Consider the following 27,293-nt stretch of genomic DNA (forward strand, 5'->3'; position numbering starts at 1 on the left):
AACCCTTTCTTTTAGGACTGATGGGTCCATCTGAGGACTGAATCTCATCTCTTCCTGGCTTCAATGGAAACTTATCCCATCCATTGTCCCCTCAAACTGTTTTCAACCTGTTTCTGTTCACTCCTTCCCATCGGCATTTAAATATGCCCACGTGTATCTCCCTTAACCCTTCTAGCTTTTGTTTTATGGACCTTCTTCCCCTTTATATATCCACATTTCTGAAAGGTATGATTGATTTTCACTGTCTCCATTTCTTCATGTTAGAGGCTCTCCTTCACCTAGATATTTTTCCTTCAGTCTAGATATTTCATCCCATCTCCCCTCCAAACTACTTTCACGAAGATCACTGATAACTTCTATACTGTTAAATTAGACATCTTTCAGCCCACATTTTGCTTGATCTCTAGGCAGCAATTAATTCTATTGATTGCTCCCTCTTTCAAATACCTCTTTACCTTGTCTTCATGATACTACATTGTATTGAGCAGGGATCAGAGTTGCAAACAAGAGAACCCACTCTGGCAGTTGAAGCAGAACAGGAATATATTGGAAGATGTTAGGTGGCTCACAATATATGTGAGAGGACAGGTTTAGATGATGTTCAGCCAAAACCATGCATGTCACACCTGGGTACAGATCCCACTACCTCTGCCTCTGTCTGTTGGTGTCAACACCGCAACTCACGCAAATATTGCATACTGTTCACTGATGACATCTGGGTCTGGAGTCCAGAATTGGTGCCGCTGCTACCATCCCAAGTGCTGAATCCCCTCTCCACCCTGCTTGATAGATTTCACAACCTTGCTTCCTCATTAGTTCTCTTATGAATTGAAGTTTTGCATTAGTGCCCATGATGGGCAGTCCTAGGTTACAAGCCTACATACTAGCTGCCAAGTATGCTGAAGTCTAAGGTGTGACCTCCATCTTGGGGAGCTGAGGATTTCCTCAAATATAGAATGTATGTTAAAAGGTGATTACTGACCACTATTTCAACATTCATCTACCTTCAAAACTCTTCTAGTTTTGCTGCTACCTCTCTGAGCAATCTTTTCAGTCTCCTTTCTTTACTTGCCCCCTAAATGTTGAAGTTTCTCAGGCCTCCATAATAAGGTTTTTTTTTTCTCCTCATCCTGCACCCTTTCCCTGGGTGATGTCTAATACTATGGCTTTAATTACCTTCTCTGTGCTTGAGGCTCCCAGATCTTGACTTCTAGTCTTATCTTCTCTCTTGATATCTCTAGATAGATAGATAGATAGATAGATAGATAGATAGATAGATAGATATCCATGTCTTTATACTTTCTCCATATGCAACTAGAATATACTGTCCCAAACACAAGTGAAGCCAAACTACAAGTGATCTTCCTCTTAACTTCCAGTTTTGCTCTTCTCGAATCCATCCTCTCTCTACCTTACAGGTAAAAAGATCTTGCTTAGCAATTTATGTCATTTCATTCATTTGCACCCTTTAGAGGAGAAGCGCCCCCCTACCCCCACAAACACACACATACATATGTACCTATATGGGCAGACAGTGTCTCTGAAAGGTTGCACAGGAAATTGGCAAAAGTGCTTAGGAGATTAGAAGTGGGACAGTTGAGTGGCTGTGGGTTGGACTAACCTTAATTTGGCACTTTGTTGTATCTTTTAAAGTTTATACTCTATGTACATATGATAGATCTAAAAATTGATTTAAAAAACTTCAATAGATTCCCATTGATCATTAGAAGGTCAGTTTCTTTTGTGTTTCTTGCAAGACCTACACACAGAACAGCTCCTGCTTACTTTATCAGCCACATGTAATGTTTTGCTATTCTTTGAATATATCCGATTCTCTGACTTTCCAACATGGTTCCCTTGTTTGGAATATTCTCATCTTTCCCATCTCACTTGGCTAACTCTACTTCTCCTTTAGTCCTCTGCTTAGATGTTACACCCTCCTGAAAGCTTTGCCTTGCCTGTAAGATTTGGAGTACTCACGTTTTGTTCCAGATGGCACTATCTTTATCAAATTCCCATAGCATTTTTTTTAAATTATTACTTGTCTCTCAGAAGGACTGTAACTCTGCAAAGACAAATACTACATCTGTCTTCTTCAAGGCTATGCCATTGGTATCGCAGTTAATACCTTAGGAAATAGTAGGAATTCAATAAATATTACCTACATGGATAAACTACTCATGCTCTTGTTTCCTCAGCCCCTTAGTATTCCAAATGATCTCACCTTTCCCCGTAGGTGTATTTTTATGATCGACTCTCAACCCTGTCTCAAATTTTACTTCATGTCTCCATGTATAGATTTTAAATGCAGGAATCCTAAACCTAGGAATAACATATTCTATTAAAAGTAGCAAGAACAATGATACAATACCAGCGCTTTTACTCTTGAAGAAAGTACCATACAATTTACAATGAATGAATCTAAAAAGATGAATGAAGAAAATACATGGTTATTATTTTGAGATGTCAAAAAATCAGATGTTTCAGTAGCACATGATAGTTTTTAATACATAAAAATTAATATTTCGTAAACAAACTTGTTAATGTCACTGACTTCAAAATACGATTGCTTGCAATTTCTTTTAATGTTAGCCTATTTGGAAATGGCATTTTAATTTATTCTTTACTGATTTTTCACTGAGCAGCCTACTTATACTTGCAAATTCTTTTTTATTTTCAAAAATACTCTTATCTTCCCAAATGTTACTCTCAAATCTCTTTCCAGAATTACATTTCTCAGAACTTAGGCCTTTTCCTGGTTTATGAATTAAGTCATTGATCTCCTTGCCAACTTTGCCAAGCCAGTTTTTCACAGCTCGTGGGCCAAGACTTAGCAATAACCCATACTGATGCGTACTCATCTTTGATATGTGGAGTCCTTGCTGTTGAGCTGCATGACTTCAAGATTCTATTGGCTAAGCAAGAAAGCATTAGTATTCATTAACCGGCTATTATAATCTTTTTACAGGGCAAAATTGAGATAAAATGCTGTAGCCTTAGAAATATATGGGCTGAGCCCAGGTGGCTCAGTGGTTTAGCGCCGCCTTCAGCCAAGGGCCTGTTCCTGGAGACCTGGGATCGAGTCCCACGTCAGGCTCCCTGCACGGAGCCTGCTTCTCCCTCTGCCTGTGCCTCTGCCTCTCTCTCTCTCTCTGTGTCTCTCATGAATAAATAAATAAAATCTTAAAAAAAGAAGAAATATACCATGCTTCAAAAAATGGCATCAGTGACATACAAAGCATAAGATGGGCTGGGGGTAAGGGTGGGGAGTAGCCGGGTTCTGTGGCAGAAGCATGCAGGCAACACATCTGAGTGCCCACTGCCTCCAAGGATAATCTGGAGACCAATCTATAGGCCAAAAAGAACATGAGTGTGGGATCTGGGGTCTGGAAACAGTGTTGTTATTTTGATTTCCACTCATTAACTGTTTAAACTTGTGCTGAAGGGAATATTCCAAAATCCCAGATCCGATTTAATTAACCCTCTCCTAAAACATTCTCCATTTCATATAGGATGAAGTTCAGATTTTTTAAATGTATCTCATGAAAGTTTCATGATCTGATTCCTGCCACCTTCTTAATTTGTCTTTGGCATTTCTGTTCCTCCCATGTCTTTAATTGTAAATGACTGCAGTTAGGTTAGGTGATATCTATAGTTCTTTCAGGTCTAAAAATCTGTGATTCTGAATAATTACAAAGTCAGCCTCAGCTTTCAGATAGGATAAAAGGGAATTTATAAATTTATAAATTCCTGTTTCTAAAATAGATCAGCTTGAATTATCCTGGGGCAAGAGAGGTTGTTCAAGTATAAGAAACACAGTTTACTTATGCTTCTTAAGTCGGTTGGAGTATGACCGTGTATCCTACAAAATCCCAGAGAATCAGATTCTCCACTGCAACCATATAAATCGTGTTCTCTTTGTTAGAATTGTAAAGTATGAGAGTTTCAATGACGTGGAAACCTCTAGCCTTTGTTTTTATAGATGATGAAATTAAGGTCCAGAGAGATGAAATGCTTGTCATGTTTATAATAGAGCCAAAGACTTCCAGTCTTCTTTATTCCCACTGCAGTGTTGTTTCCCCCACAAGGCTGTATTTTACCACAGTGGTTTATGTTCACGGTTCATACAAAAAGCTCATGCCTGGGCAATGTACTGGGGAGACAAAAGATTCACTCTGCCAAGTTGAGCTCCAGGTCAGACCAGTGTGAATCAGGATACTTATCCTTTCTCCTTCTACATGAAAAGCCATGAAAGGATTCATTGATTCATCTAGCAGGTTTTTAGTGAGGGCCAGCCATTGTCCTAGAACAGGGTCTCCACCCTCCAGAATCATATTCCAATAGAAAGAGACAATAGACGTACCAACACATAACTTAATGGGATATTTTCAGACACTGATAAGTAAGAAATGTGGAGAAACTGGGGTGAGGAAGATTACTTTAATTTAGTGAACTTCTCCTCGCCTTGATTATACCTCTCTCATCAACTCCATAGTTGCTCCGTCTTACTAACTCCTGTGAGATTTATTTTCCTATGCCACTTCCCTACTCCCCTCCCTCCAAATGCTTTCATGTTTCCATATCAGAGCAAGGAAGATACCTTTCTGATGTTTGTTGGAGATTTAAGTTCATTCCCATTGTGTCTTCTATCCTATAGCTATATTTCTGTTTTATTTCCTGCATAAGCTCCAACCAAATGGAATATTCGCTGTTCCTCAATATTTCATGTCTTTGCTACCTATGCTGCCTACCATAGACTCCGATCTCTACAATATCTCCTGCTCATCTATGAGTGTCTCTGCTGTTCTGTGGCAGCACCCTCCTTCTGTTTACAAATCTGTTACTTTAAGCCTACTTCTTCAAAACTACCTCACTTTCTGTCACACCAACCAGCAGATTGTCCTTGGTTGTCCCTGCTCTTAATCACCAACTTTCCTTTGAATACCAGTTCTGGTAGTGAGTGCATTCTTTCCTCTGTTCCTCCCTTCCCCTCCTCTCTGTTCCCCTCTCCTCCTTTCCCCTCCCCTCCCCCTCTCTTTTCTTTCTTCTGTTCCCTCTCTTCTCTCCTCTCCTTTCCTGTCCTTTCCTTTTCTAGCATTTGGCATATAGGACCTCATGCTCTTATTTTTGTTATATCCAGGCTTCTTAATTTCATTATCAGCTCCTCAAGTTGAGGGAGGGAAAAGTTAGAAAATCATTTATATCACCAAATGTAAATCCCCAAATTTGTCCTGCATTAATAAGCTCAGAACAAAAAAGTACTGTGTTAAAAAAAAGTTGGTTGCTCTCTATTTGATGCACATTGTGTAGGTTTCTGTTTCATAATATGCATCACTTCATAGCATTATTGTTTATGTGTTATTTCTTAAGCTAGAATTGGACGTGTTGCATGTGCATTATATACTTGTTGAATTAATGAGTGCACATTTAAAAAACATGACTAGGTATTTCGGAGCCTGTAATTTACTCATGTACATGGTGAGTTTTAAGGAAGGAGGTGGAGGAAGAATAGTAATATAATGGTCCTGAAATCTTGTTTGACCATGCAGCATTCTGTTTTCAAGGAACTATGGGCCTCTCTTAGAGATATTTTTCTCCAAAGACCAGGCTTAAAATATAGAAGGCACCTATGTGGATGACAATGATAGTGCTTAAAAGTAAGTCCTTTAAAGGCAAAGCCCATGCTTTAACTGTCTTTGTACTGAATTTTGGAAGAGTTGTTAAAAAGCCACATGGTCCAGCAGCATGTGCTTTGCGTGAATAGCTACAGCACGTCCAGCCCGTGCCTGAATACATCTTCTTGGCAGGAGCTACCTTCTGTGGCATCTCTTTCCAACTCTGTGCAATTCTCTCTGCTTAGCAGAAAGTCATATTGCAGCAAATGCCATCCCTGGTACTGTCCATGTGTAATTGTAGTTCTACTGCTTAGGGCCATCAATATGACTGGAAATTCAGTAAAGTGACTTGGGCATAGGAAACATTCAATAAAAGTGCAGAGCACTGCACCGAATCGTGAGAACTTGACATTAAGTTTTTCAATTGGGACTTCAGACAAAAATATACCCTGGACTCACTTTTTAGAAGTGCCATTTTAGGGCCTGTGACTATCTGCATATATAAGTAGAAATGACATTTATGTAGCTTTGCGGCTTTAAATGAGACTCTTTGGGGACTTCCTTTTCTGAAGATGGGGCATGAGAAATTAAAAAGGCAACTGTGAATTGGGTATACAGTGCTTGCAATCATATTCTTTGATATTTTACTGCCCCCACCCCACCCCACCCTGCGACAGTACTGCTCCTGATACCTCATGTCTCTGGGTCATGAATCCGATATTTCTTTGTGACCCAAACCTTCAAGTTCCTAAAAGAACTTCATGTTAAATAGGTTTCCTCGTTTTGCTTTATGACCCTACATGTGTTTTCTCTGATCATATGATAGCTTCAAGGGAAATATCTACAAAAGAAAATGGGACTGGCCAGTGCCTCCCAACAGTGAGTTCTAGAGTCACTACAACGACTGTTAGAGACAGTAGGTAGGCCCATGTACCCCTTCACAAAACATCCGTATTTATCTTATAAACCAAATTATTCAGTAACTTTGGCTGTAAATAGGGTAATCGCCCTAACTGTCCCTTTTCCCAGTCTCCTCCCATAGGACGTTAGTACTTTCAAATTTCTCATTCTTATGAATTCTTGGGAGGGATCCAGGGTAATTTGTATACCTATGAGTTTGATTTGCCAAATATAGCCAGGCTCATTCATGGTTACTCCTACTGAGGTGGGCTTCCTCCTCTAGCATACTGTTTAGAGAGAGGGACAGTGCCTTCAATAATTAATGCTTGCTCCAGCTGGGCTACATCCTTGACTCTACCAGGAAATATGGTCTCTCACTGGGAACTAGTCTTGTTTTGAGGAGATGCTGCAGTGTACTCAATAATTCTCTCCTCTGATAACCGAGATGTCTTCACTGAGTTGTGTTCATTATTCTTGGCTCTTTCTTCCCCAAAGGTAAATTCTTTATACCTTTGTGTACATAAACTTCTTCATGGCCCTCCCTCCAGTTCACAAGCTTAAGCCCAGGGGGACTCCTGCAGTGGCTTTCAGTAACTTTCACTTCTTTGCAGCACTCTCTCAGAGGAGCAGGGTTAAAGACTATTGATTCTGGTGAGCACATTAATTATCCCATATGATTCCTATTATTATCTTAAGACCCTGGAAGCAAATGAGTTTTCATCATATTCCCCCAGGGTGCCTGTAGTTTGATTTTTAGGCTGTAATTGAATGTGATACTTTCCTTGCAGACCAGTGCAAACATTTAGAAGTAGCATGATATCATGAGAAGAGTATTATACTAGGAGTCAGATCATCTGAGATCTATTCTTAGCTCTTCCTTTTACTAGCCTTGAAGCATTTATTCATCCATTCTGCAGCATTTATTGACCTTGTGATATCCTAGACACCTTATAAGGTATTGTGAATATAAAAATGAATTACGCACTTAGTGATTCCTAACCCTGCTTATGCGTTAGACCAGGGGTCATCAGACTGTGGCCTGCAGGCCAAATCTGATTCAACTTCTGTTTTTGTAAATAACATTTTATTGAAATATAGCCAGGCTCATTCATTTACATTTGCCTATGGTTGCTTTTCATGTTGGAACAACAGAGTTAAAGTTGAGACAGAGAGCCTATAAGCCCCAAAGCCTAAAATGTTTACTATCTACCTCTTTATTGAAATATTTTGCTGATCCCAAAATTAGACTCATCATAGAGAAGATTTAAAAAAGAAATCATTGCCTATGTTCCACCACAGATTTGGAATGGGGGGTTTGGGAGTTGGACCAAGAACCAATGTTTTTAAAAAGCATCCCAGATGAATATAATGTGCAGCTAGAGTTAAGAGACACGAATAGCTCTGATCTCTACTCTGGAGGAGTATATGAGCCTTATTGGAGAGAAGAAGCTTATAAAAGTTAATAAAGGTACAGTGGATGAATCTGTAATGGAAACAAAGTTCCGTGAGGGACTGCATAGGGAGCATTTTACTTCATTAGGGAAGTTTTCACAGAAAGACATTTAAACAGATTCTTGAAGGATAAACCACTAGTGGGCAAGATCTACTAAGGCTGGTGATAAGGAAAGAAGAAATAGAGAGAACAGCCTGTTCAGAGGCATGTAGGTATGAAAGAGCATGGTCCATATGAGGAATGATCAGAAGCTCGATGTGGCCAGAACACTGAGAGGGAAGGAAGGGTGGGATTATAGGCTGTAAAACCAAAAGAGTAAGGGGCAAGACTGGGAAGAGCTTTTTATGCTAAGAGGTTTGTAATTTATTGTGTTAACTTTCATTTAGAAGTTGAATGGAAATTTGAGCCTTTTTAGCCCTCCATTTTTCCATCTTTAGAATGAGTAGTTAGCTGAAATGATTGCCAAGATCCTGTAGCTTTCTGGGGCCCCTAGGTGGCTCAGTCAGACAATTAAGTATCTGCCTTGGGCTTAGGTCCTGATCCTGGGTCTTGGCATCCAGCCCTGCATCTGCATCCAGCTCCCTGCTCAGTGGGGAGCCTGCTTCTCCCTCCTCCCTGCTCATGCTCTCTCTCACTGTCTTTCTCTCTCAAATAAATAAATAAAATCTTAAAAAAATATAATATAACTTTCTCATGTTATATCAATTACTTCTTTTGATACTCTCAGGACTGAGAACATAGTTCGGGTTATATATAGGAATAGCATGACTTCTGTAATTGTAGGTCACCTGACTATCTCCTATAATTGCTCCATTTATTTTAATAGTACAAATGAGAGCACTACTATTTTGTGGATTCACTACAAGGGCTTGAGAAAGCAGACTTCTGGAGGAGAAATACCATGCCTGGCCAATGCATTAAGGCCCTTCATAAAGAGTATTTCGTAATAATAAAATATTTGTAAAATAGTTTATGTTCCATGCACAGAGGCGCTGTAAACTGGGGACAGTCTTATTGTAAAAATTCTTCCCAATTAGCACTAGTGCCTATTATGGCTTACCATGTGTAAGTCTTTACACTCAAAACTTGGTGTGTGAATTGCTGTGGAAGTTCTTCAGTATGCTATCTTACTGGGGCACCAGGGTGGCTCAGTGGTTGAGTGTCTGCCTTTGGCTCATTTTGTGATCCCAGGTCCTGGGATCAAGTCCCACATCAAACTCAGAGGAGCCTCTGCCTATATCTCTGCCTCTCTTTTTGTGTCTCTCATGAATAAATAAATAAATAAATAAATAAATAAATAAATAAATAAATAAAATATATGCTGTCTTACTACTATTTTACAGTTTCTCTCTTATATCAGGTCTCTATATTGTAATTTCATCTCTGTTCAGACACTTACTGGGGTAGCTATATCTCTATTTATAGCTCTAATAAACTGCATGTTATTGGTTTCATGTCTTTAAGTGAAGGTATTCAAGTTCTGGTATATGCGAATATTTTATTTACCTTTTAGGGTCTCCCCAAGTATAGAGAATAGCCAATGAATCAAAAAAACAATATATGATTGGCTCAAACTATAAAGATTCCAAGACTCTGAGGTAGCTAGATTTGTATTTTCTGATTCATTTTATCAAATGCTGGTAGATGAAGCACTGAAAATTTCTAAATATATTTAGAATGTTGCAAATTGAAATATACAGACATCTTTGAAATTCTAGCAAGAGCTGTTGGAAAAAAAATGTTTATGGTTTCTGAACATCATTAGAACAACAAACATTCCTATTAAAGGAGATGTTTCGAATACTTTTAAAAAATGCTTTTCAATTAGAAATTATTGCCCTCTCCCCAACAATGAAACTTAGAGAGAAACTCTAGAATATTGGCCACTATTGACCTCTTTGCCCTCCTTTTTCTTCACAGACATTGATGAGTGTGCTGAAGGGCGCCATTACTGCCGTGAGAATACGATGTGTGTTAACACCCCAGGTTCTTTCATGTGCATCTGCAAAACTGGATACATCAGAATTGATGATTATTCATGTACAGGTAAAGAGTGACTATGAAATAAAATATTCTTATGCCTGGAATTTACTTTTAAAAGTTCCTTTTAACTCTAATTTTTTGGAGAAGTATGCCATAAATATTCCCTTACAACAAAACAAATAAAGGAAAAGCACATCTCCTTGATCTGGTAGTTAATTCTGAATCTGTTCTAAGGAAAGGAATACCTGCTTACTCTGGGTAAATTTTATACTCCCCATTAGGAAAGTAAAGAAAAACTAGAGAACCAAATTAAAATTATGCTAATTTTATACTTAAACAGTGTTTACACTCAAAACTTACATGAATTCTATGGCAAATGTGAAAAACAACCCTTAAATAATATTTCCTTTATGTGGCAGTAGATTTTTGCATAGAAGAAGAATAACATAAATAATGTGATGTTTTCAGAAAGTTTCTTGGAGTGCTAGGAAATGGGAATATTAAAGAAAATCAGGCTCCTTCATGCCTCTGGGAAATGCAGCTGAGTACATCAAAAAAATTTTACTTACGTTTGTTTTAGGAACTATAACTCCTTACCTCCCAGAGTTCTGTTCAGGGATATCTTGATATCTTGAGTGTTAGTAATGTTTAAAGTTGGTCCTGGGGTAAGATAACCTATTGACTTCATATTCTGTGAGTTCCTACCTGTAGAATATGAAAGAAAATGGTGCTAGACAAGTAGCTTGAAGCTATAGGGTTTGAGGAAATGTTGTTGTGAAGTAAGACATTTCTTTGGATTTCCTTTTTTTTTAAATAGAATAATCTTAAAAATAAATAAGTTTTAGGAAAACATGTAGAATCATAAAACCAGAGAACATTTAAAGTATTATTCTTGTCACTTTTTACCCTCCCTGTCACTTTCTACCTCCAACTTGATAATTTTTCTCAAATGGACGTACAAGTAATACTTAGAGGTTTCCAAGGAAAGAGACTCTATAACACTCCAGTAAAAATATGAATCTATCTAATAAAAGTGTCACCTTGTGCCTTTGTACTAAAGTGTACTCTTCTAAGTTTTCATTACAGTGACCGTAATGTGTACTATTTGATATCTTGTTTATCAGTTAAAGCAAAGGGCAGGTCCTTCCTCTAAATTCAAATATAGTATTTATATAAAAACAAAATGTTGTATATAAGGAATAATGAGAAGTGACCTTCCAATCTATGGAGGATAACCAAAGATATTTTGAAAGTAGAATATATATTTAATATAGAGTTGCCAGTGGGTTTACAAATTCTTGCTTTTTTTTCTTGGTCAATTTATTCTAAACATTTCCACATAATGGGACCAATTCTGCACTTTTTCATTAGACAAAACTTAATCATATTGAGTGGTAGACTTTCTTGAAGGTGGTCTGCAGACATATTTTTCAGTGTAAAAAAAAGAATATAAACAAATCTTAACAAATACATGGAGAATAAAATACAGTTTGCTGTATTATCGGTAATAGCAATGAATCTGAGTTCCAATGTATTTGTTAACCATGACAAAAATCTTAGTAAAACTATTGCGTCTCCGAGAGCTATTTCAAGATGTGCTTATTAAAAACGAGTGCTAGCAGTTTTCAAGGAGTCTGCTGATTCCTTGGCATGAAAGACTTAAAAAGCTTTCTACATTTTTATACTTCCTAGCGATCCTTTTTGTTTTTCTTATATTCATAAAAAGTGTTCAAGATTGTAAGTAAGTAAAAAAAAAAAAGATTGTAAGTAAGAATACATGACACATAATTTGGCCTACTGTTGAATGAGGAGTGTTTCTTCGGGGCAGGGTATTTTCAAGAGCTTCATTTTCATTCCAAGCCTGACTGTTGGCTGTAAATCCAAGGAATAGTTGAGCTGTCATCCCTTACAGAGAATCTCCTGCTTTGGCTTTACCTCTCTCAGTGTATTTTCCTTCCAAATAAAATCCCGCAAATTACTATTTGTTTTTGACTACTTAGGGAGGATTTTCCATTAAGATTGCAAAGTAGGTAATGATATAAATGAAATATCCCTTCGTAGGAATGCCAACGAAGGCCAAGATCATTTTAAGAAAAGCTGTTCAGGCCATGATTTTTGTGTCTAAAGAACCGAAGCCAAGAATTTCAATATCGGGCAGGTGATAGAATATATTTCCTTAATGATGCACCAGCATATCCAGCTAGTACCAGTATCTCTATGCTTCCACTTAAAGAAGGATTTCTTGCACTTAAACTTTCTGTATACTATGGGTAGGTCTACAAATCTATACGTGAAAGGGAATATGAGTGGATTTTATTTTGTAGTCCAAAGTGAGGCGATCTTTTATGTTAGACCATACAGGGTCAGCACATATTCAGGTCCCTGTAGAGGGAATGAATGTTTAAATTCTCCCTCTTTGAATCTATCCCTCCACACTTTAACGTTAGCGTCTGTGCGAAAGGCTTCAAGAAATGATTCCTCTAATTGGGGTTTGCCTTGCAGCCGAAGGTATCTAGGCTGTACCTTTTCAAGAGCTCCCCTAAGAACAGAGTAGGACCTTATTTCTCTGAGAAAGATTGGGATTTATTTTCGTGAATTTAGAAACAGACATCCACATACTTGCAGTAGTAGGTCCTCCAGAATGAATGTCAAGACACCACTGCAGAGCCATTCTCTGATGTTTGTGGCTGAGCTCTTGGAGTTCTAAATTTGTTTTGCCTTTGGATCCTTACCCTTCCTTCCTGTTGAAGAGCCCTCTGCCATAACATTGCTGACATTCTCAGCACAGAACCCAGCAGACTGTCAAAGTTGCTTGCCCCATCTGAAAATTAATTATTCTAATTTAAAGAAGAATCTAAGAGCAATACATGTTACTTTATAGTCAAGAGCTTTGATCAATAAAAGAAGCCTTTTTTGCTTTTATAACCCTGTAGCTCTTGCATAGAAATTATGTGTGCTACAGTGTAATTACCTTCCATAGTTCGTAGAATTGCATCATTTTTTTTCTTTCAGTTTCAGACAGTTTGAGTTGTATTTTCCTCATGATCATAGAATTTTGGAGATAGAAGAATTCTTAAAGATAATCTAGTCCAGTCTCCTAACTTTCACATGTGGGAAAATAGACTCAGAGAGATTTATTGCCTTGCCTATGGCTATAGAGTTACTGAGAGGCAAAAAGGGGGCCAGAAGATAAGCTTCCTTATTCTTAGTCCTCATATTATTCACCATGTGTTTAATTGGCCACTATACAAAAATAAATAAAGGGAAAGATTCATATTTCGTATAGAAATACATTATTTAATTTATAATGTTTAGTAATTAAACTGCTTTTCTTATAGATTGTTCTGGTTCATTAGCTGCAATTCTAAGAGGAATCTTTCCCCTATAGATCTTATAATGATAATCCCAAATCAGAATTCAGTAGAAAAAATATAAATCACCATTTTCTGGGCCTCTGACTCAATTATACAGTCACACTAATGACTCAGTGGCACAAATGATATAGCAGTTTAAGCTCTTCTAAACCCATTAATATTTTTCTTCCAGCGACAGTGTTACTTATTTATTTTTCTAATTAATGCTCCATAATCTTGTTCCTTCTCACTTTCTTTCCTATTCTCATAGAGGAAAGAATAGGTATACCTACAAGGAAAGAAAGATGAGAAAGAAGGAAAGAAGGAGGGAGAGAGGGCAGGGACAAGGAAGGGAGGAAAGAAAGGAGGGAGGAAGGAGGAAAAAGGATGGGGGAGAGAAGGGAAGGAGAAGAGTTTGGTTCACATGAGCTAAGATGTCAGAAGTCCACTCTTCAGTATCTCTAATTGCAAAAGTAACTTAATTTTTATGCGTAACAAAGTTTCTTGGTTACCGATTTGGCCTAATAGCTTTTTTGGTTCACTCTTACAAGGATTGATTGAATTGGGCAAATCTTTTTGAGTTTTACTGGACACCCCTTCCTGGAACTGGTGTCGTAGAATAGACAAAGAGTAAAATGTCTCTGGAAACAAAAGCAGAATCCAAGAATTGTGGAATTATCAAAGGATAACAATATTTTGAGTGAAAAGGCATTCATTTTAGAGCTTCCTGCTATATCTCTCTGCTCTGATTACTATAATTTAAAAATGGAATTCTGATTCTTTTTTTTTTTTTGTGTATGTGTTGATGAACTTGTGACCTTCCCACTGTCATGTAGTTCTTTAGAGTGGGAACAGGAAATTGGGAAGGACAGACTGTAGAAGGGACGGAAAAAGTCTTGCCCGCGTAGAAGAAAACTGATCCTTTGGGCAGTGGTTATCCAATGAGGGCAGTTTTGCCCCCCTACCTGACAGAGGTGTTTGGCAGTGTCTGGAGATATTTTGGTTATCACAACTGTGGGGAAGGCGGCTGCTACTGGCATCTGGTGGGTAGAGACCAGACAGAGATGATACTAAACATCCTATAATATTATTATTCAGCTAGTTATCCTGTTGAGTAGGTACCTTATTTTCCTAGGATCCTTTCAACTGGAAGCTTTTCTCTGGTTACTTTCCAACTGAGTCATTAATCTTCACACTGCTCAGGACACTCACTACAAGGTAGCTCCCCATAAGAAAGAATTATATGACCCAAAATATCGATAGTGCCAAAGATGAGAAATCTCACTTTAGGGTCAGCTGATTGAAATTGTAAAAGGTACACTTTTCTTTTTAACTTTTCCTTTTTCTTTTTCAAGTTTCCCTTAGACCCTGTATAGTGATGCCTTCTCTCACTTTTTATGGTGTCCTGTGTTCTTTTACTGGCTCTTGACCTTCACAGTAAGGCCCACTGTCCCCCCCATTCTTCCTCCTCTTTTCTCTTCTTAAAAACCTCATTTTAGATGAACCTAGGAGAACGGTTCTCCATAGTAAAATTTCAGGCCCAGCAGGGGGGCGGAGAGGATTCCTTAGGGAGCCCCTGAAATTACACTATCCTGATGCTTCCCCTGTATGCTTTCTGCTGACCTGACCGCTTCTGTTTCTCCAGGATCTTCTGATGCTGGCTTTGGTCCATGTTGCATATCACAGAAGGTCCAGAAAGTGTTTAAACACAGAAATTTTACTAGACACTTCATTTTTGCTGTTAAACAAAGAGCCTCCTCTGGTGTTCCCCAAGGAATTTTACTTCTGAAAGTACTTAACTTTTATAGCATTGAATACTCCTAGTGCTTACATTTTATGATCTTATTGTTATAGTTACTTCTTTTTCTCTAACATGGTCAATACTGATTTTTTTTTTTAAATCATCACTACCATCCTGTTTGTCAGGCTTGTTTAGTTAAGTGATTATGAAGAAAGAGTCGTGAATTTGATGATGATATTAAGTTTTCTCCTTTTGTCTTTTTTACTATGAGTTCCCTCGCATTTTAAAGTCTTGGATACAATTGTCATGCACAGAAGGTTACAGAGAAAGATTTACTACTGTGCAACTAGAGCGAAGATTTTAAGTCAGTTGTAACCCATGCGTGCCCCTTCCTCAAATAACTGATGTGTGTATGTGTGTTTCTTTAAAATTTCCTATAAAGCAATGCTAGAAAAGGGAAGTAGCTTAAAGTTTTTAAAGAGATGATATTTTGGAAAGGCATCAATAACATTATTCTTTTAATTTTTTAAAATATTTCGTTTATTTATTTATTTGAGAGAGAGAGAGAGCATGCACGCACAAAGCGGGGTGAGGGGTAGAGGGAGAAGCAGACTCCCCACTGGACAGGGAGGTCTATATGGGCCTCGATCCCAGGACCCTGAGCCAAAGGCAGACACTTAACTGAGCTACCTGGGCGCCCACATTATTCTCTCATATTCTGCATTCCTCCCAAAAGATTTTAAGCTGGAACTGGTAATTTATTGTATGGATGGACAGTAACTTCATTATCAGCTATTTAAAAATACCTCTCGATGGATTTGTCAAAATCACAAGTGCAGAACAAGACAGAGAATTCACTCTGTGTATATTATGATAATTATTAGTACGTACATAGTAAAGGAAGTAAAATACTGTGGACAATGGCAGAGAGGATGGGGCGCCAGAGAAGTGCAGGTCAGAGAGAACAATGATAACAGGAAGTGAAAATATGCATATCAGCATTCACAAACACACAGAAAAAAAAAACATTCTAAATAAACGAGGTTATTTTGGTTGTAAAATGCCTTCGTACTTTATCTTTAGTAAAATGCCTAGCACAGAAGAAATCTTTAATAAATGTTAGCTACCATCATTGTTGTTGTTCCAGTTATAATTAGACAAGCTATCCTCTTGATAAAAGGTCTTATTTCCCTGGGACCTTTTAAACTGGGCACTTCTGTCTGGTTACTTCTCAAATGAGTTATTATTTTTCAGAAAATACATAGCTTTGCTGGAACAATGCATTCAAAGTGTTCTTGTTTGTTCGACTGTACTTATTATGCGACTGTGGAAACGGGCTTAAAAAAAGAAAGAGAAGCCTTGATATAGCTAAGGGGCACTTTCTAGGGAATTAGAAAACTCCTTCTGTAAGTGGATGCGTTGTACTTCCTAAGATGGGGGGTTTCCTATTGCTCTCATGAATGAGCATTAGATTGGGGTGCTCTGGGGCTACCTACATGCATCCAGGGCCCTATGAGGATACTAATCTGCTCAGAGTATAGAATATGACCTCTAAATAATTAGTGAGTCTGCTCAGTTCTCAAGCATAGCAGATTTTATGAGCTCGGCTGCTTCTATGTGGATTTCTTTTCTAAAGAATCACAATCAGCAATCAGACAATCCTACCATCTGGCCACTAGTTGCCATGACTATTGGGAAGGACTTCTGCATTTTTATGAACAACCACTCTAAAATTTTCTTCTCCCAGAATCACCATTGGAAAATATTATAAAATTATACATTTCACGAAATATGAAAATCCGACAATTTTGGGCTTTAAGATCTAAAATATGGCCCCTAATGCTAGAAGATACTTTATTCATTTCCTGTGGTTCACTGTATCTGATTATGCTGTGTAGTTATTGTTGAGAAATTTGAAAATATAAACATGATCACAAAAGCACATTAAAATACCAAGCCCCAGGACTCAAAGAATTAATAGTAAAAAGCAACTTCAAGCAAACATAATCAAGAAAACATCTCTAGGAGAATGTGTAGTGTGGTTACTAGGAAGGGTTAATGTTTGGAAAACTTCAGGGCACGTTTAGAAAACTTGCAGAGAACAGAAGTGAGTCATGTCTGTGCAGTTAGTGAGGAGGCCAAGGCAATGTGCTTATCTCTTTTCTGAAACACATATGTGCATGCATACAATTAGCAGTCAGCTCAAAATGGAACAGGCTCAAAGGCTCAGGGAGCTGAATTGCCTTTTTAAAGATGAAAAGCTTGGAAAGGAGACTGTTCTATCTGAATCTGTCAGTGAGTGGGGGAAGCATACCAGCTCCAATATAGCAGTTTCCAGGCTCGTCAGAGTCTTTATGCAGCCTCTCAGTGCAACCATTGTATCCATGTATGACCTCCAGCCTGGCCATGGTTTGATCATCAGAGCACTCAGTGGTCGTGTCTACACGAGCTTGCCTCTGTGCAAGCTCACCTGAGCACTGAGATGATGGGAGCTGCCTCATTAGCCAGCCTCACCTGCTTTCACTTGGTTAGTAAACCCTAGTTCACCTTTGTCCCAAATAGATGTATTATTTGAGTTTTATTTTGAGATTTTTATATGAAAAGCACAGAGTTAAAAACTCACATAGGGGAATAAAAAGATTATACATGCCAGGAGTGTAATAATAGCGGTGTCTTAGCAACAGACACCTGTGGAGGACAGTATTCTCGGAGTTGAAGTTCAACAGATGCCTTTCATTTCCTTCTTTGATTGTGGGCTTTGACATGCTAGCCAGTAAGAAAGTTCAACTTTCCTTCTGCTTCCTCACTCCTCTAGTGCTCCATGGAACAGAGTTCATCCTCCGGTCCTGCTGCCGATCTAATTTTGCAATGAGTGTGTGATCTGATGACATTGCCTTGTCTTGATGCTCTCCTTTTCTCCATTGTCCAGGAGGCCTCTGCATTGTCATATTCAGTCACGGGTTTGGGCTCAGAGGGTGAGTTTCTTCTCTCAAACCCAGAGCCCTGTCTCTCCTGTTCGCTTCTGCTACAGTGAGGCAGAGCCACACTGACTGGTCAAATAATACTTTCATCGTCTGTTGCCACCTATTTTAGTATTGGTACTTTCTTCATAAAACTTCTGATACCATATAGGAGGATTCCTTTTACTCAAAGTTCTTTTCTCAAAGGAGTAACATTGTATTAGTTATCTACTGCTGCATAACAAACAGCTCCAAAACTTGGCAGCTTAAAATTACACACATTTATTGCTTCACAATGTCTGTGGGTCAGGAATCTGGGTGTGGAAATGCTCCTCTGCTATGATAGCCCTCTGCTGCAGGACCTCTTATAAGGCTGCCATCAAGGTGCCGACTGGGCTAAGGAGGGATTTTTTTTTCCAAGCTCACCTGTGTGATTGTTGGCGTAATCCATTCCTTACTGGCTGTTGTGTATAGATTGTCCTCCACCCTTACCATGTGGGCCTTTCCAACATGGCAGCATGCCTCATCAAAGCCAGTGAGTAACATCCTATTACTTTTGCTATTGTAAATCGGTTAGAAGCAAATCACTAGGTACAGCCCATACTAAAGGGAGGGGGTTATGCAGAGGCATGAATATCAGGAGGTGAAGATTGCTGGGGCCATCTTAAAGGCTGCCTACTACAAACATTGAATATTATAGTTAACTAACCCACTTCAGCTGAATACTGATAAAAGCACCAGGTTGAGGATAAAGGGAGAGAGAGAGGAGTAAAAGCGCGTTGTGTAAGACTTGTGAGTAAGTGATTGTGAAAAACTCATGAGATGTCACAGATTCCTCTCAGTTTTCTTTACACCTGAACTTTGATACGGGTGTATGGTAAGGTTATTGTCCAATCTAATAGACGAAAATAGTATAAGTGAATCGTTGTAGTACATTGTCATCCGTTCTGTAACAAAGAAATGTGCAGACAGCTGTGGGGAGCCCAGAAGTGACAGTGAATAATCTGGCTTTTGCCTGTCTATGGGCAGCCATCACCATATGACATTTAAATTGAGGTTTTTAAAGGATGAACAGACATTTCAGGAGAGGAAGAAGTGAGAGACAACATTTCAGGATGGAGGAAGAGTAAGTACTAAAGTATAGGTTCTTGTATAATAGCAAGTTTAGTGTGAATGGAATTGTAAGAGATAAAGCCAGAAAATCTTGTAGAAAATTCTAAGACACAATGTACACTTTCCGAAACATTTCATTCAGTCTGTGCACGTTCTAATTGAGATGTATGTTGAAGAGTCAGTGCTTTATTTTTTCTTTTATGTTATTTTTTCCTTTTTTTTTTTTGCCCAGGAGTTGTTTATTAAATTGATCATACTTCTAACAATCGGTGCAGACCTAGAATCAAGGTGATATGGTATTTCATTTCAAAGAAGACAGAATGCTTTGTTGGTGTTTCTGGAACTCCATGAAAGTAAATTGTCAGTGTGGCCTAATGAGAACTGATTTTAGAATTTTTCTAGAATAAAATCATAACCATTAAGTTGCTACCTGCAGCATTTTTATACAATGGATTTGCATACACATGTCCATTAAATGTTATGAAATGCAACAGCGACAAAAGCAAGACTAAGGAAATGGCTTAGAAGTCCACAGGGCCTCTCTTGTTAGTGCATCCACTTCAAATCATAATCTCCTTAGACCCCCTCTTCTCCATGAACATTTTGTGGCATTTTAGCTTCCAGATACTAGCTCATTCATGCTTAGGTTTGAGTCCTTGTTCTGCTATCTACTAGCTGTGACCTTGAGCAACTTGTCTAACATCTTAGCCTATTTCTGCATCTTTTTTAAAAATTTTATTTATTTATTCATGAGAGACAGAGAGGCGGAGACACAGGCAGAAGGAGAAGCCTGCGGGGAGCCTGATGCGGGACCCGATCCCGGGACTCAAGGATTGCACCCTGGGCTGAAGGCAGGCGCTCAACTGCTGAGCCACCCCAGGGAGCCCTATTTCTGCATCTTTAAAGTGGAATGATATAACTTACCTTACATGCTGTTTTTAGAATTAAATGAGATGACGTATGCAAAGTAATGAGTGTGACAGCTGGAACAGTGTGCAGTTATAAGTAGGAGTTGTTATTATGTACCTATTTGTGGTAAGCAGAATAGTGGCCCTCCAAAGATGTCCACATCCAAATCCCCAATATCTGTGAATATGTTACCTAACATGGCAAAAGAGACTTTGCAGATCTAATTAAGGTTAAAGACAGGGATATGAGGAGATTATCCTGTGTTATCTGGTTGGGCTCAACCTAATCACATGAGTCCTTACAAAAGAACTTTCCTGACTGTTGTCAGAGGAAGATGGGACTCTAGAAGAATGGTCAGAGAGTTACAACATTACTGGCTTCGAAGATGGACGTGGGACCATGAGTAGCTGGAAAAGGCAGGAGAACAGAGCCTGTAGAAAGGAATGCAGCCCTGCAGACAACTTGATTTTAGCCTGATAGACCTATGTCAGACTTCTGACCTATAGAAGTATAAAGTAATGAATTTATGTTGTTTCAAGCCACTGAGTTTAGAATGCTTTGTTATGACAACAAAAGAAAAAAAAAAACCTAATTCACTATTATTGCTAGATAACTAGTTGAATAGTCCTCAACTATATTCTACAATGATTCTCGGGGATCCCTGGGTGGCTCAGCGCTTTGGTGCCTGCCTTTGGCCCAGGGCACAATCCTGGAGTCCCAGGATTGAGTCCCGCATCGGGCTCCCAGCATGGAGCCTGCTTCTCCCTCCTCCTGTGTCTCTGTGTGTGTGTCTCTCTCTCTATGTCTATCATAAATAAATAAATAAATAAATAAATAAATAAATAAATAAATAAATAAATAACTTCACAATCTCTTTGCCAGTTGTTGAGGAGCAATAATTCAATTCTAATAATTCGAGGGTAAGTCTGGTGTTTATGGGGACATGAAGTGATAGTCTGTTGGGAAGGTGGGGATCTAGTTCATATTTATGCCCAAATTCCTCACTTTAATGATTGGGGTGCTTTTCTCATATTTGGTTTTGGTGTAAAAGTTAAGGATGCTCATTATTTTTAAAACACTTTCCTAGTTGGCTTTTAATGAACACAAACACACCAACGCAAAAAATTATGCAGAAGTAGACCGTACATTTACCCCAAACATAGTAGGTCAAATGCTGATGTAGTATCTTTCTCATCTGCCTCCTTTTAAAAGATTCTGAACTTAATAATATGGAGGAAGTTGGCAGACAATAATTTGGAAAGCACTGTTTTAAAAATTCATTTATAGACTGAGGTGAATGTTGAAGGATTGCTGCTGCCATAGATCCTCTGCATGGAGTGCAGGGTTGCTGAGAATGACCTTTTCATTCAAGAAGGCTCCATGACAGCAAGACTATCTCTGAGTCACAAATTAGTGACCTGTGGGCTACAGTTGGCTCTCGGGGACAATATATTTGGCTTTGGAAACATTTTAGTGGTTCAACATTTAAACAGTCAAAAGATTTCATTATGAAAATCAGGATTTCTAGCCAGATTTCCAGATTGTTCTCCATTAGTTCTGGGTCGGTATCATTGCAGCCCTCTTAGAAGTCCTTTCCAGTTTACCACACTCTCGTCTCCCAGTCAATCAGACTCCACAGCTCCAGTAAGAAAACTCATGTTTGGATACTAGAATTCTTACAGCCAGTCTGCCCCATCCATCTGCTTTGCCTTTCTGACTCATGAATTAGAGTATTTTTCGTTTGCAACCTATGATTTATAGTATTAGGTGAGCATAAATATAGCCATCTTAAGCCATGGATATTTTAATATAGAAATAATGTCAAAAGTTTGGCTTCTTTATGATCCATGACTCTATTCAACCCATAAGTCACATTGATATAAACCCCAGAAGAACCATCAGACATATCAGTAAATTTGGAACTCATCGATATTGATTTTCTTTGTGAAATTAAATTATAATAAACTTAAGTAGTAATGTCATAAGGAGAACCTTTATGCCCTTCAAGTATTGGTCAGATACTTGGCCAATTTTTTTAAAACTCCTAAAAATTTTAGCATATTACAAAGTTCATAACAGAACAAATTGTTTAGACCAAAAACACATATAATTTGTTGATAAACTAGAAAAGGTCCATGGAAGTAAAACCGTTGAATACTGGATGTTGTTTTGTTTTCTAGTCGTCTGTCTATTCATTGACAGATGTTGTATCTCTCAGAAGGGGTAGCAGTCAATGTCTGATAAGGAGGTGATGGCATATTACATATAATGTAATCATCAAAGAGAATACAACATGTGGATTGAATTTGCAGGATTTCCCTGTGAGTTAGTGAAAGAGGACATGTTACTGTTTGCAAGTCTTCCTCTGGAGGAGCTGGCCTGGGGCCATAGGCCTTAGTTTGGCTGATATAAATGATGCTTTGGATTTTGTTTGGCTTCTCTTTGCACATATTACAATTTGTGGTATTACCTACCTCTCCTTTAGTGGTAAAACTTGCCACATTTTTATGCAGAATTTGATGAATACATTGATAAGCAACTGACAACGCATGGGGTCAAGAGCCCTAGCAGCTGTCTACCACCTGCCTTGTGATCAAAGGCAACTCCCAACCTTTCTGAATCTCAGTTTCCTGTCAGCAAACAGGGGGAAAATATGAGTTGTTGTGTGTAGTCATGGCTTTTAGTTGCAAGGAATAGGAAAAACTTGGCTGTCTTAAGCATCAAGGGATTTCCTAAAAAGAATACATACAAAGTTCAAAGAGCAATCTGGAAAATGTACAGAGATCAAGGCATCTCTGGAATCTTCAACACCGCAACAGTTTTCTCAGGATGGAGGGATCACACTATGTCACCCCTGCTGCTGGGGGCCACTGCCAGATGCTGTGTGAGGACACAAAACACTGAAAATGAATGCTAATGATCTCTTTGCTTTCCCATTACCCATTCTGTGCTTGAAATTCCTAGGCAGAAGCATGTAGTTGTTTTAGTTTATGTCACATGGCCATGTATTTGCCAAGTGGCAGGAGCTTGGCTGGGAGAGAACATGCCTTGCCTTCTTTCGGCTTCCGTAGCAGGAGGGGTATCTTGCTTCCTACCTAGATTCACACAATGGATGTTGTTTCCAGAATAGAGAGGCAGTTGAGATGCTGGATGGGGGCGAGGAGCAGGAGAAAGAGAGAGAGAAAGAGGGAGGTGATGATGAGAGATGATGCTGAGGGGCACCCGGGTGTCTCAGTCAGTTAAGTGTCCAACTCTTGGTCTCAGCTTGAGTCTTGATCTTAGGGTTGTGAGTTCAAGCCCGGCAAGTTCAAGCCCTGTGTTGGGCTCCACACCCAGCATGGAGCCTACTTAAAAAAAAAATGAGAGATAATGATGAGAGATAAAGAGAGATGAAGTGAGAAGAAAAGAATCTACATTGCCCTTACTCCTTAATCTGCTTGGTTGGCATGGGTTTCTATGCTAATAAGACTTTAGAAAATAGAATACCATAGACCTTTCGAAGCATTATAAAAATATAAGTTGGCTCTCTTATTCTCACTGTCCCTATCTCAGTTCAAACCTTCATTGTTTTTGTCCTGGACATTTTAGATACTCTACTGATAATCTCACTGTGTGTGATTTTTGGCCACGTGATGACCTCAGCTTTATCAATGGCTCTGTCTTCCTATTCAGTGTGGTCATTTCCCTCTCTAGAAACTTCAGTGACTTTTCATTGCCCACAGAATAACATTCACACAGCTTAGCAAAGCAGTCTGTCTTTCCAGCTTCATGTCCAACTACGCCTTCTACAAATCACAGGCTGCTTCTGCTTTGCGAAACTATTATAGTGGAACACAATGGATACATACATAAGATACAACAATGCAGTGCAAAACTTGATAAGGGACCACACTATCCTACAAATGGCTGATGTAATTGGCACCCGCCCCCATTCTCAAACTGGGCAAACTAAAGGTCTTAGTTTTGGGGAGTAAGAAGGGGAGTAGGAAGTAACTGACCTACATCATCTGAGATTTTAGCAGTCCAATTCAGAGAATATCTAACTTTGCAAGAATTCAGCAGAGAACATGCCCTGAAGTGATCTAGCAGAGGACTTCAATTCCCCAACATGTGTCTGTCTCAGCATCTAGCCCTATAACCTCCCTGTCTGCTTCCGCCCACCTCTTCCACTATCCAGACATAGTGACCTGTGCTGCGGACTCTCCGCTCCCTTCTCGTCTCAGCCAAGAAAACTGAGTAGCTATATTGCCTGAAACCAGGAGCAGCAGCACCTGCCCCCTGCCCTTCCAGCCACATAATGTGGCACACAGTAACTGGACAACCAACCAAAAATAGTGTTTCTCAGTAACTTCATAATGTTGTTACTTTTATTTTACTCAATTGGATTTTTAGACTCCTCTTATTCTGTTATGGCAGGTTTTATTACACCATTTGCTGAGAATGTCTGAGAATGTCTTTGTTGATGTGGTTTTTTTTACTAGCCTAAACAGCTTTTTTTTTTTTTTACCCTTTTCTTTGCTTATTGAAATGCTACTCACCTTCTATGCCTCAATAAACATGGTCTCACCTGTATGAAGTATCTTTGAATCTTCTCATTAGAAAATGTGAGTTATTTATCAGTTAATAGCATGAAGCTCAAGTGGATTTAGTATTTACCTTCCTATTCACAGTGTGACATTTTCAATAGATTTCTTCATCTGCATTTCTATAGCTCTTAATTAAATCTGTTTGGTTTAGTGGTTTTGTAGTTTACCCATCTGTCTTCTCCCATTAAATTACATGTTATTTGAAGATAGGCTTTGTGACTTTTTCATCCCCATCCCAGAATAAAACTTGATGAATTTCATAAATATTTCTTCAATCAATTAATTAAAATTGATAGCCTATCTCTATTAAAATGAGAGCAAACAAGTGATTGGCTAAAGCATTCACCTGATCAGTGCATTTTGTCTTTTCAGAAGTAGTTTCATCAATAGAATTTAAGAGTTGGCCTCAGGTTTGGACAGTATTGGTCTTAGAGTTAGACTGTATACTTATCATCTTGTGAATGCTTCCCTTGTGCTAGGTAGCTAAATATTATAATATCTCATGCTGCAGAGAACCCTCTGGATAGATGAGAAAGCTATGTCTTGGAAAGGTTGAGTAACTTGCTCAAATTCTCAATTATTGTAAGTGGGGAAACCCCATTCATATAAGAAGAGGAAATAACGTTTAGCTATTCTTTTCTTCCATCATTTTAAGGAAAGCAAAATTGTCCCCCAGAGTATGGATATGTGAGCCAAACATATAGTTGTGAAGTTTGGCTCCAAGTCTCACCATCTTCAGGTTCAAGTCCATCAGGTTTTGTATCAGAGCCAGTCCCAGTAGAATCGTGTAGGGGACTCTGCTACCCACTCCTAGGTACATCCTTGCATGCTTTTGGTTTCTAGTCATAGCCTCATATTCCTTCTAGATTTTAGAATGGGTGTGTGCTATTGTACTTTGGTATGTCGTCTATTACAGAACTGATAAAACCAGGCATTCATTAAACAATTAATTATTGAGCACCTATACATTAGGCATTTGCTAATAATAAGAGCTAACCTTTATGTTCACTATATGCAGGACACAGTGCTAAGTCCTTTTTTTAAAAAAAAAAAATTTATTTATTCATGGGAAACACAGAAAGGTAGAGACATAGGCAGAAGCAGAAGCAGGTTCCCTGTGAGAAGCCTGAGTGAGACTCAATCCTAGGACCCTGGAATCACGACCTGAGCCAAAGGCAGACACTGAACCACTGAGCCACCCAGGTGCTCCAGTGCTAAGCCCTTTATATGCATTTTCTCTTAACCATTTTGCAGCTCAGTATACTATTATCATCCGCATTTTACTCCTTTAGGAACTGAAACTAAAGAAGTTTAAATAACATCCCACATTTGTAAGCTTTTAAGTGATAGGACCGCTCAGGGAGGAGATAATTAAGTGTCCCAGTAGTATTTGACCTTCATGGATAAAGAGTGATTTTAAGCTCCATTCATTCAAGTTTTTCTGGTTTCTTTCCTTGCGGTGTCTTCTTTCCTTCATACTCAGTAGATAGTATAGTATTGTTCACACACATCACTCTGGAGCCAGACAACCTGAGTTTGAATCCTGTCTGTGCACCTTATTAGATGAGTGACCTTCAGCAGGTGACTTAACTCTCTCAGTGCCTCTGTTTCCTCGTCTATAAAAAGGGAATAGAAATAACACTATGTACTTCACATGCAACATGAGGATTGGATGAGTTTAATACACATGTAAGAAGTTGACAGCAGCCCCTGGCATAAGTGGTTTTCAAAAATATTAACTGCAATTTGGAGACATGTTCTTAGTGCTATGGATGATACAAATATAAGGAAGACCTATATCTTTGGGGACTTTATTATCTCAGAGGAGGTAGAAATATAGTCATTTATCACTTAATTGAAAACAAATAAAAGACAAAACGATTGCTAAACAGTTATAAGCAATGTGTTCCGGTCATTTGCTTGAATAAAATTATAAGGATGGATGCAAAATGAGGTGGGGGGAAGAAATGATGGGAAAATATTGGTTAGGAGTTAGGAAGTGAGGGGTATTTGAAGAAACCTGTCATTTACTAGCTGGGAAACTCAACCAGTTGCTCTACCTCCCTGAAGCTCTTTCTCTGTTGGTAAAATGGAAAAATTATACCCACTGTATAAAGGTATTGTCAAGATTAAAAGTACTAAATTTTTGAAGTGCCTACAACCACAGCTGTAAAATAGCGTATGCTTAGCCAGATATTATGATACTCTCTTCTCTTATTCAACTGTAAAAGAGATTACTGTACCCAAGGAGCAAGTTGAAATTCGGAATAGGAAAACATTTCTCTCCTAGTCTTACCCATCTTGGCCTCAGCCACCACACTTTTGGTACAGCTACAGGCATTGAGGACACTCTTGATTCCTTCCACACTCAATTCATCTGCATGCTCTTTGTTTAGGTTTTTAAATAGGAGCTCAAATCCAGACCCTTGTCTCTGTCTCCCTCCTATTATACAAGTCTAAGACACCCTATTAATGTTACCTCTCCTACCTTAGCTCATTCTCCTCTATGTCTTGCTTCTTATGCTTAGTCTCATTGACTTCTTTTTATGTTCTGGAAGAAATCCCAAACCTCTTTCTTCTTCAGTCTTATATCTTGTCTCTTTTACTTGAAATGCTTTCCTCTTTTCCTTTTGCACAATTGACTCTTCCTCATCTTTTAGGTTTTAAATATCCCTCCCAC

At 38.6% G+C, this 27,293-nt stretch overlaps 1 protein-coding gene across 3 annotated transcripts in view; it reads left to right on the forward strand.

Moving 5' to 3' along the window:
- NELL2 (neural EGFL like 2) overlaps positions 1 to 27,293 on the forward strand; it is a 381,417-nt gene that overhangs the window by 226,027 nt on the left and 128,097 nt on the right. For all 3 annotated transcript variants that reach the window (XM_035707259.2, XM_025477348.3, XM_049102609.1), the window contains one exon: positions 9,889 to 10,014. In XM_035707259.2, coding sequence (XP_035563152.1) covers positions 9,889 to 10,014 — 126 coding nt within the window. The remainder of the gene's footprint in view (positions 1 to 9,888; positions 10,015 to 27,293) is intronic.

This window comes from Canis lupus, chromosome 27 (assembly GCF_003254725.2).
Source record: "Canis lupus dingo isolate Sandy chromosome 27, ASM325472v2, whole genome shotgun sequence".
Lineage (NCBI taxonomy): Eukaryota > Metazoa > Chordata > Mammalia > Carnivora > Canidae > Canis > Canis lupus.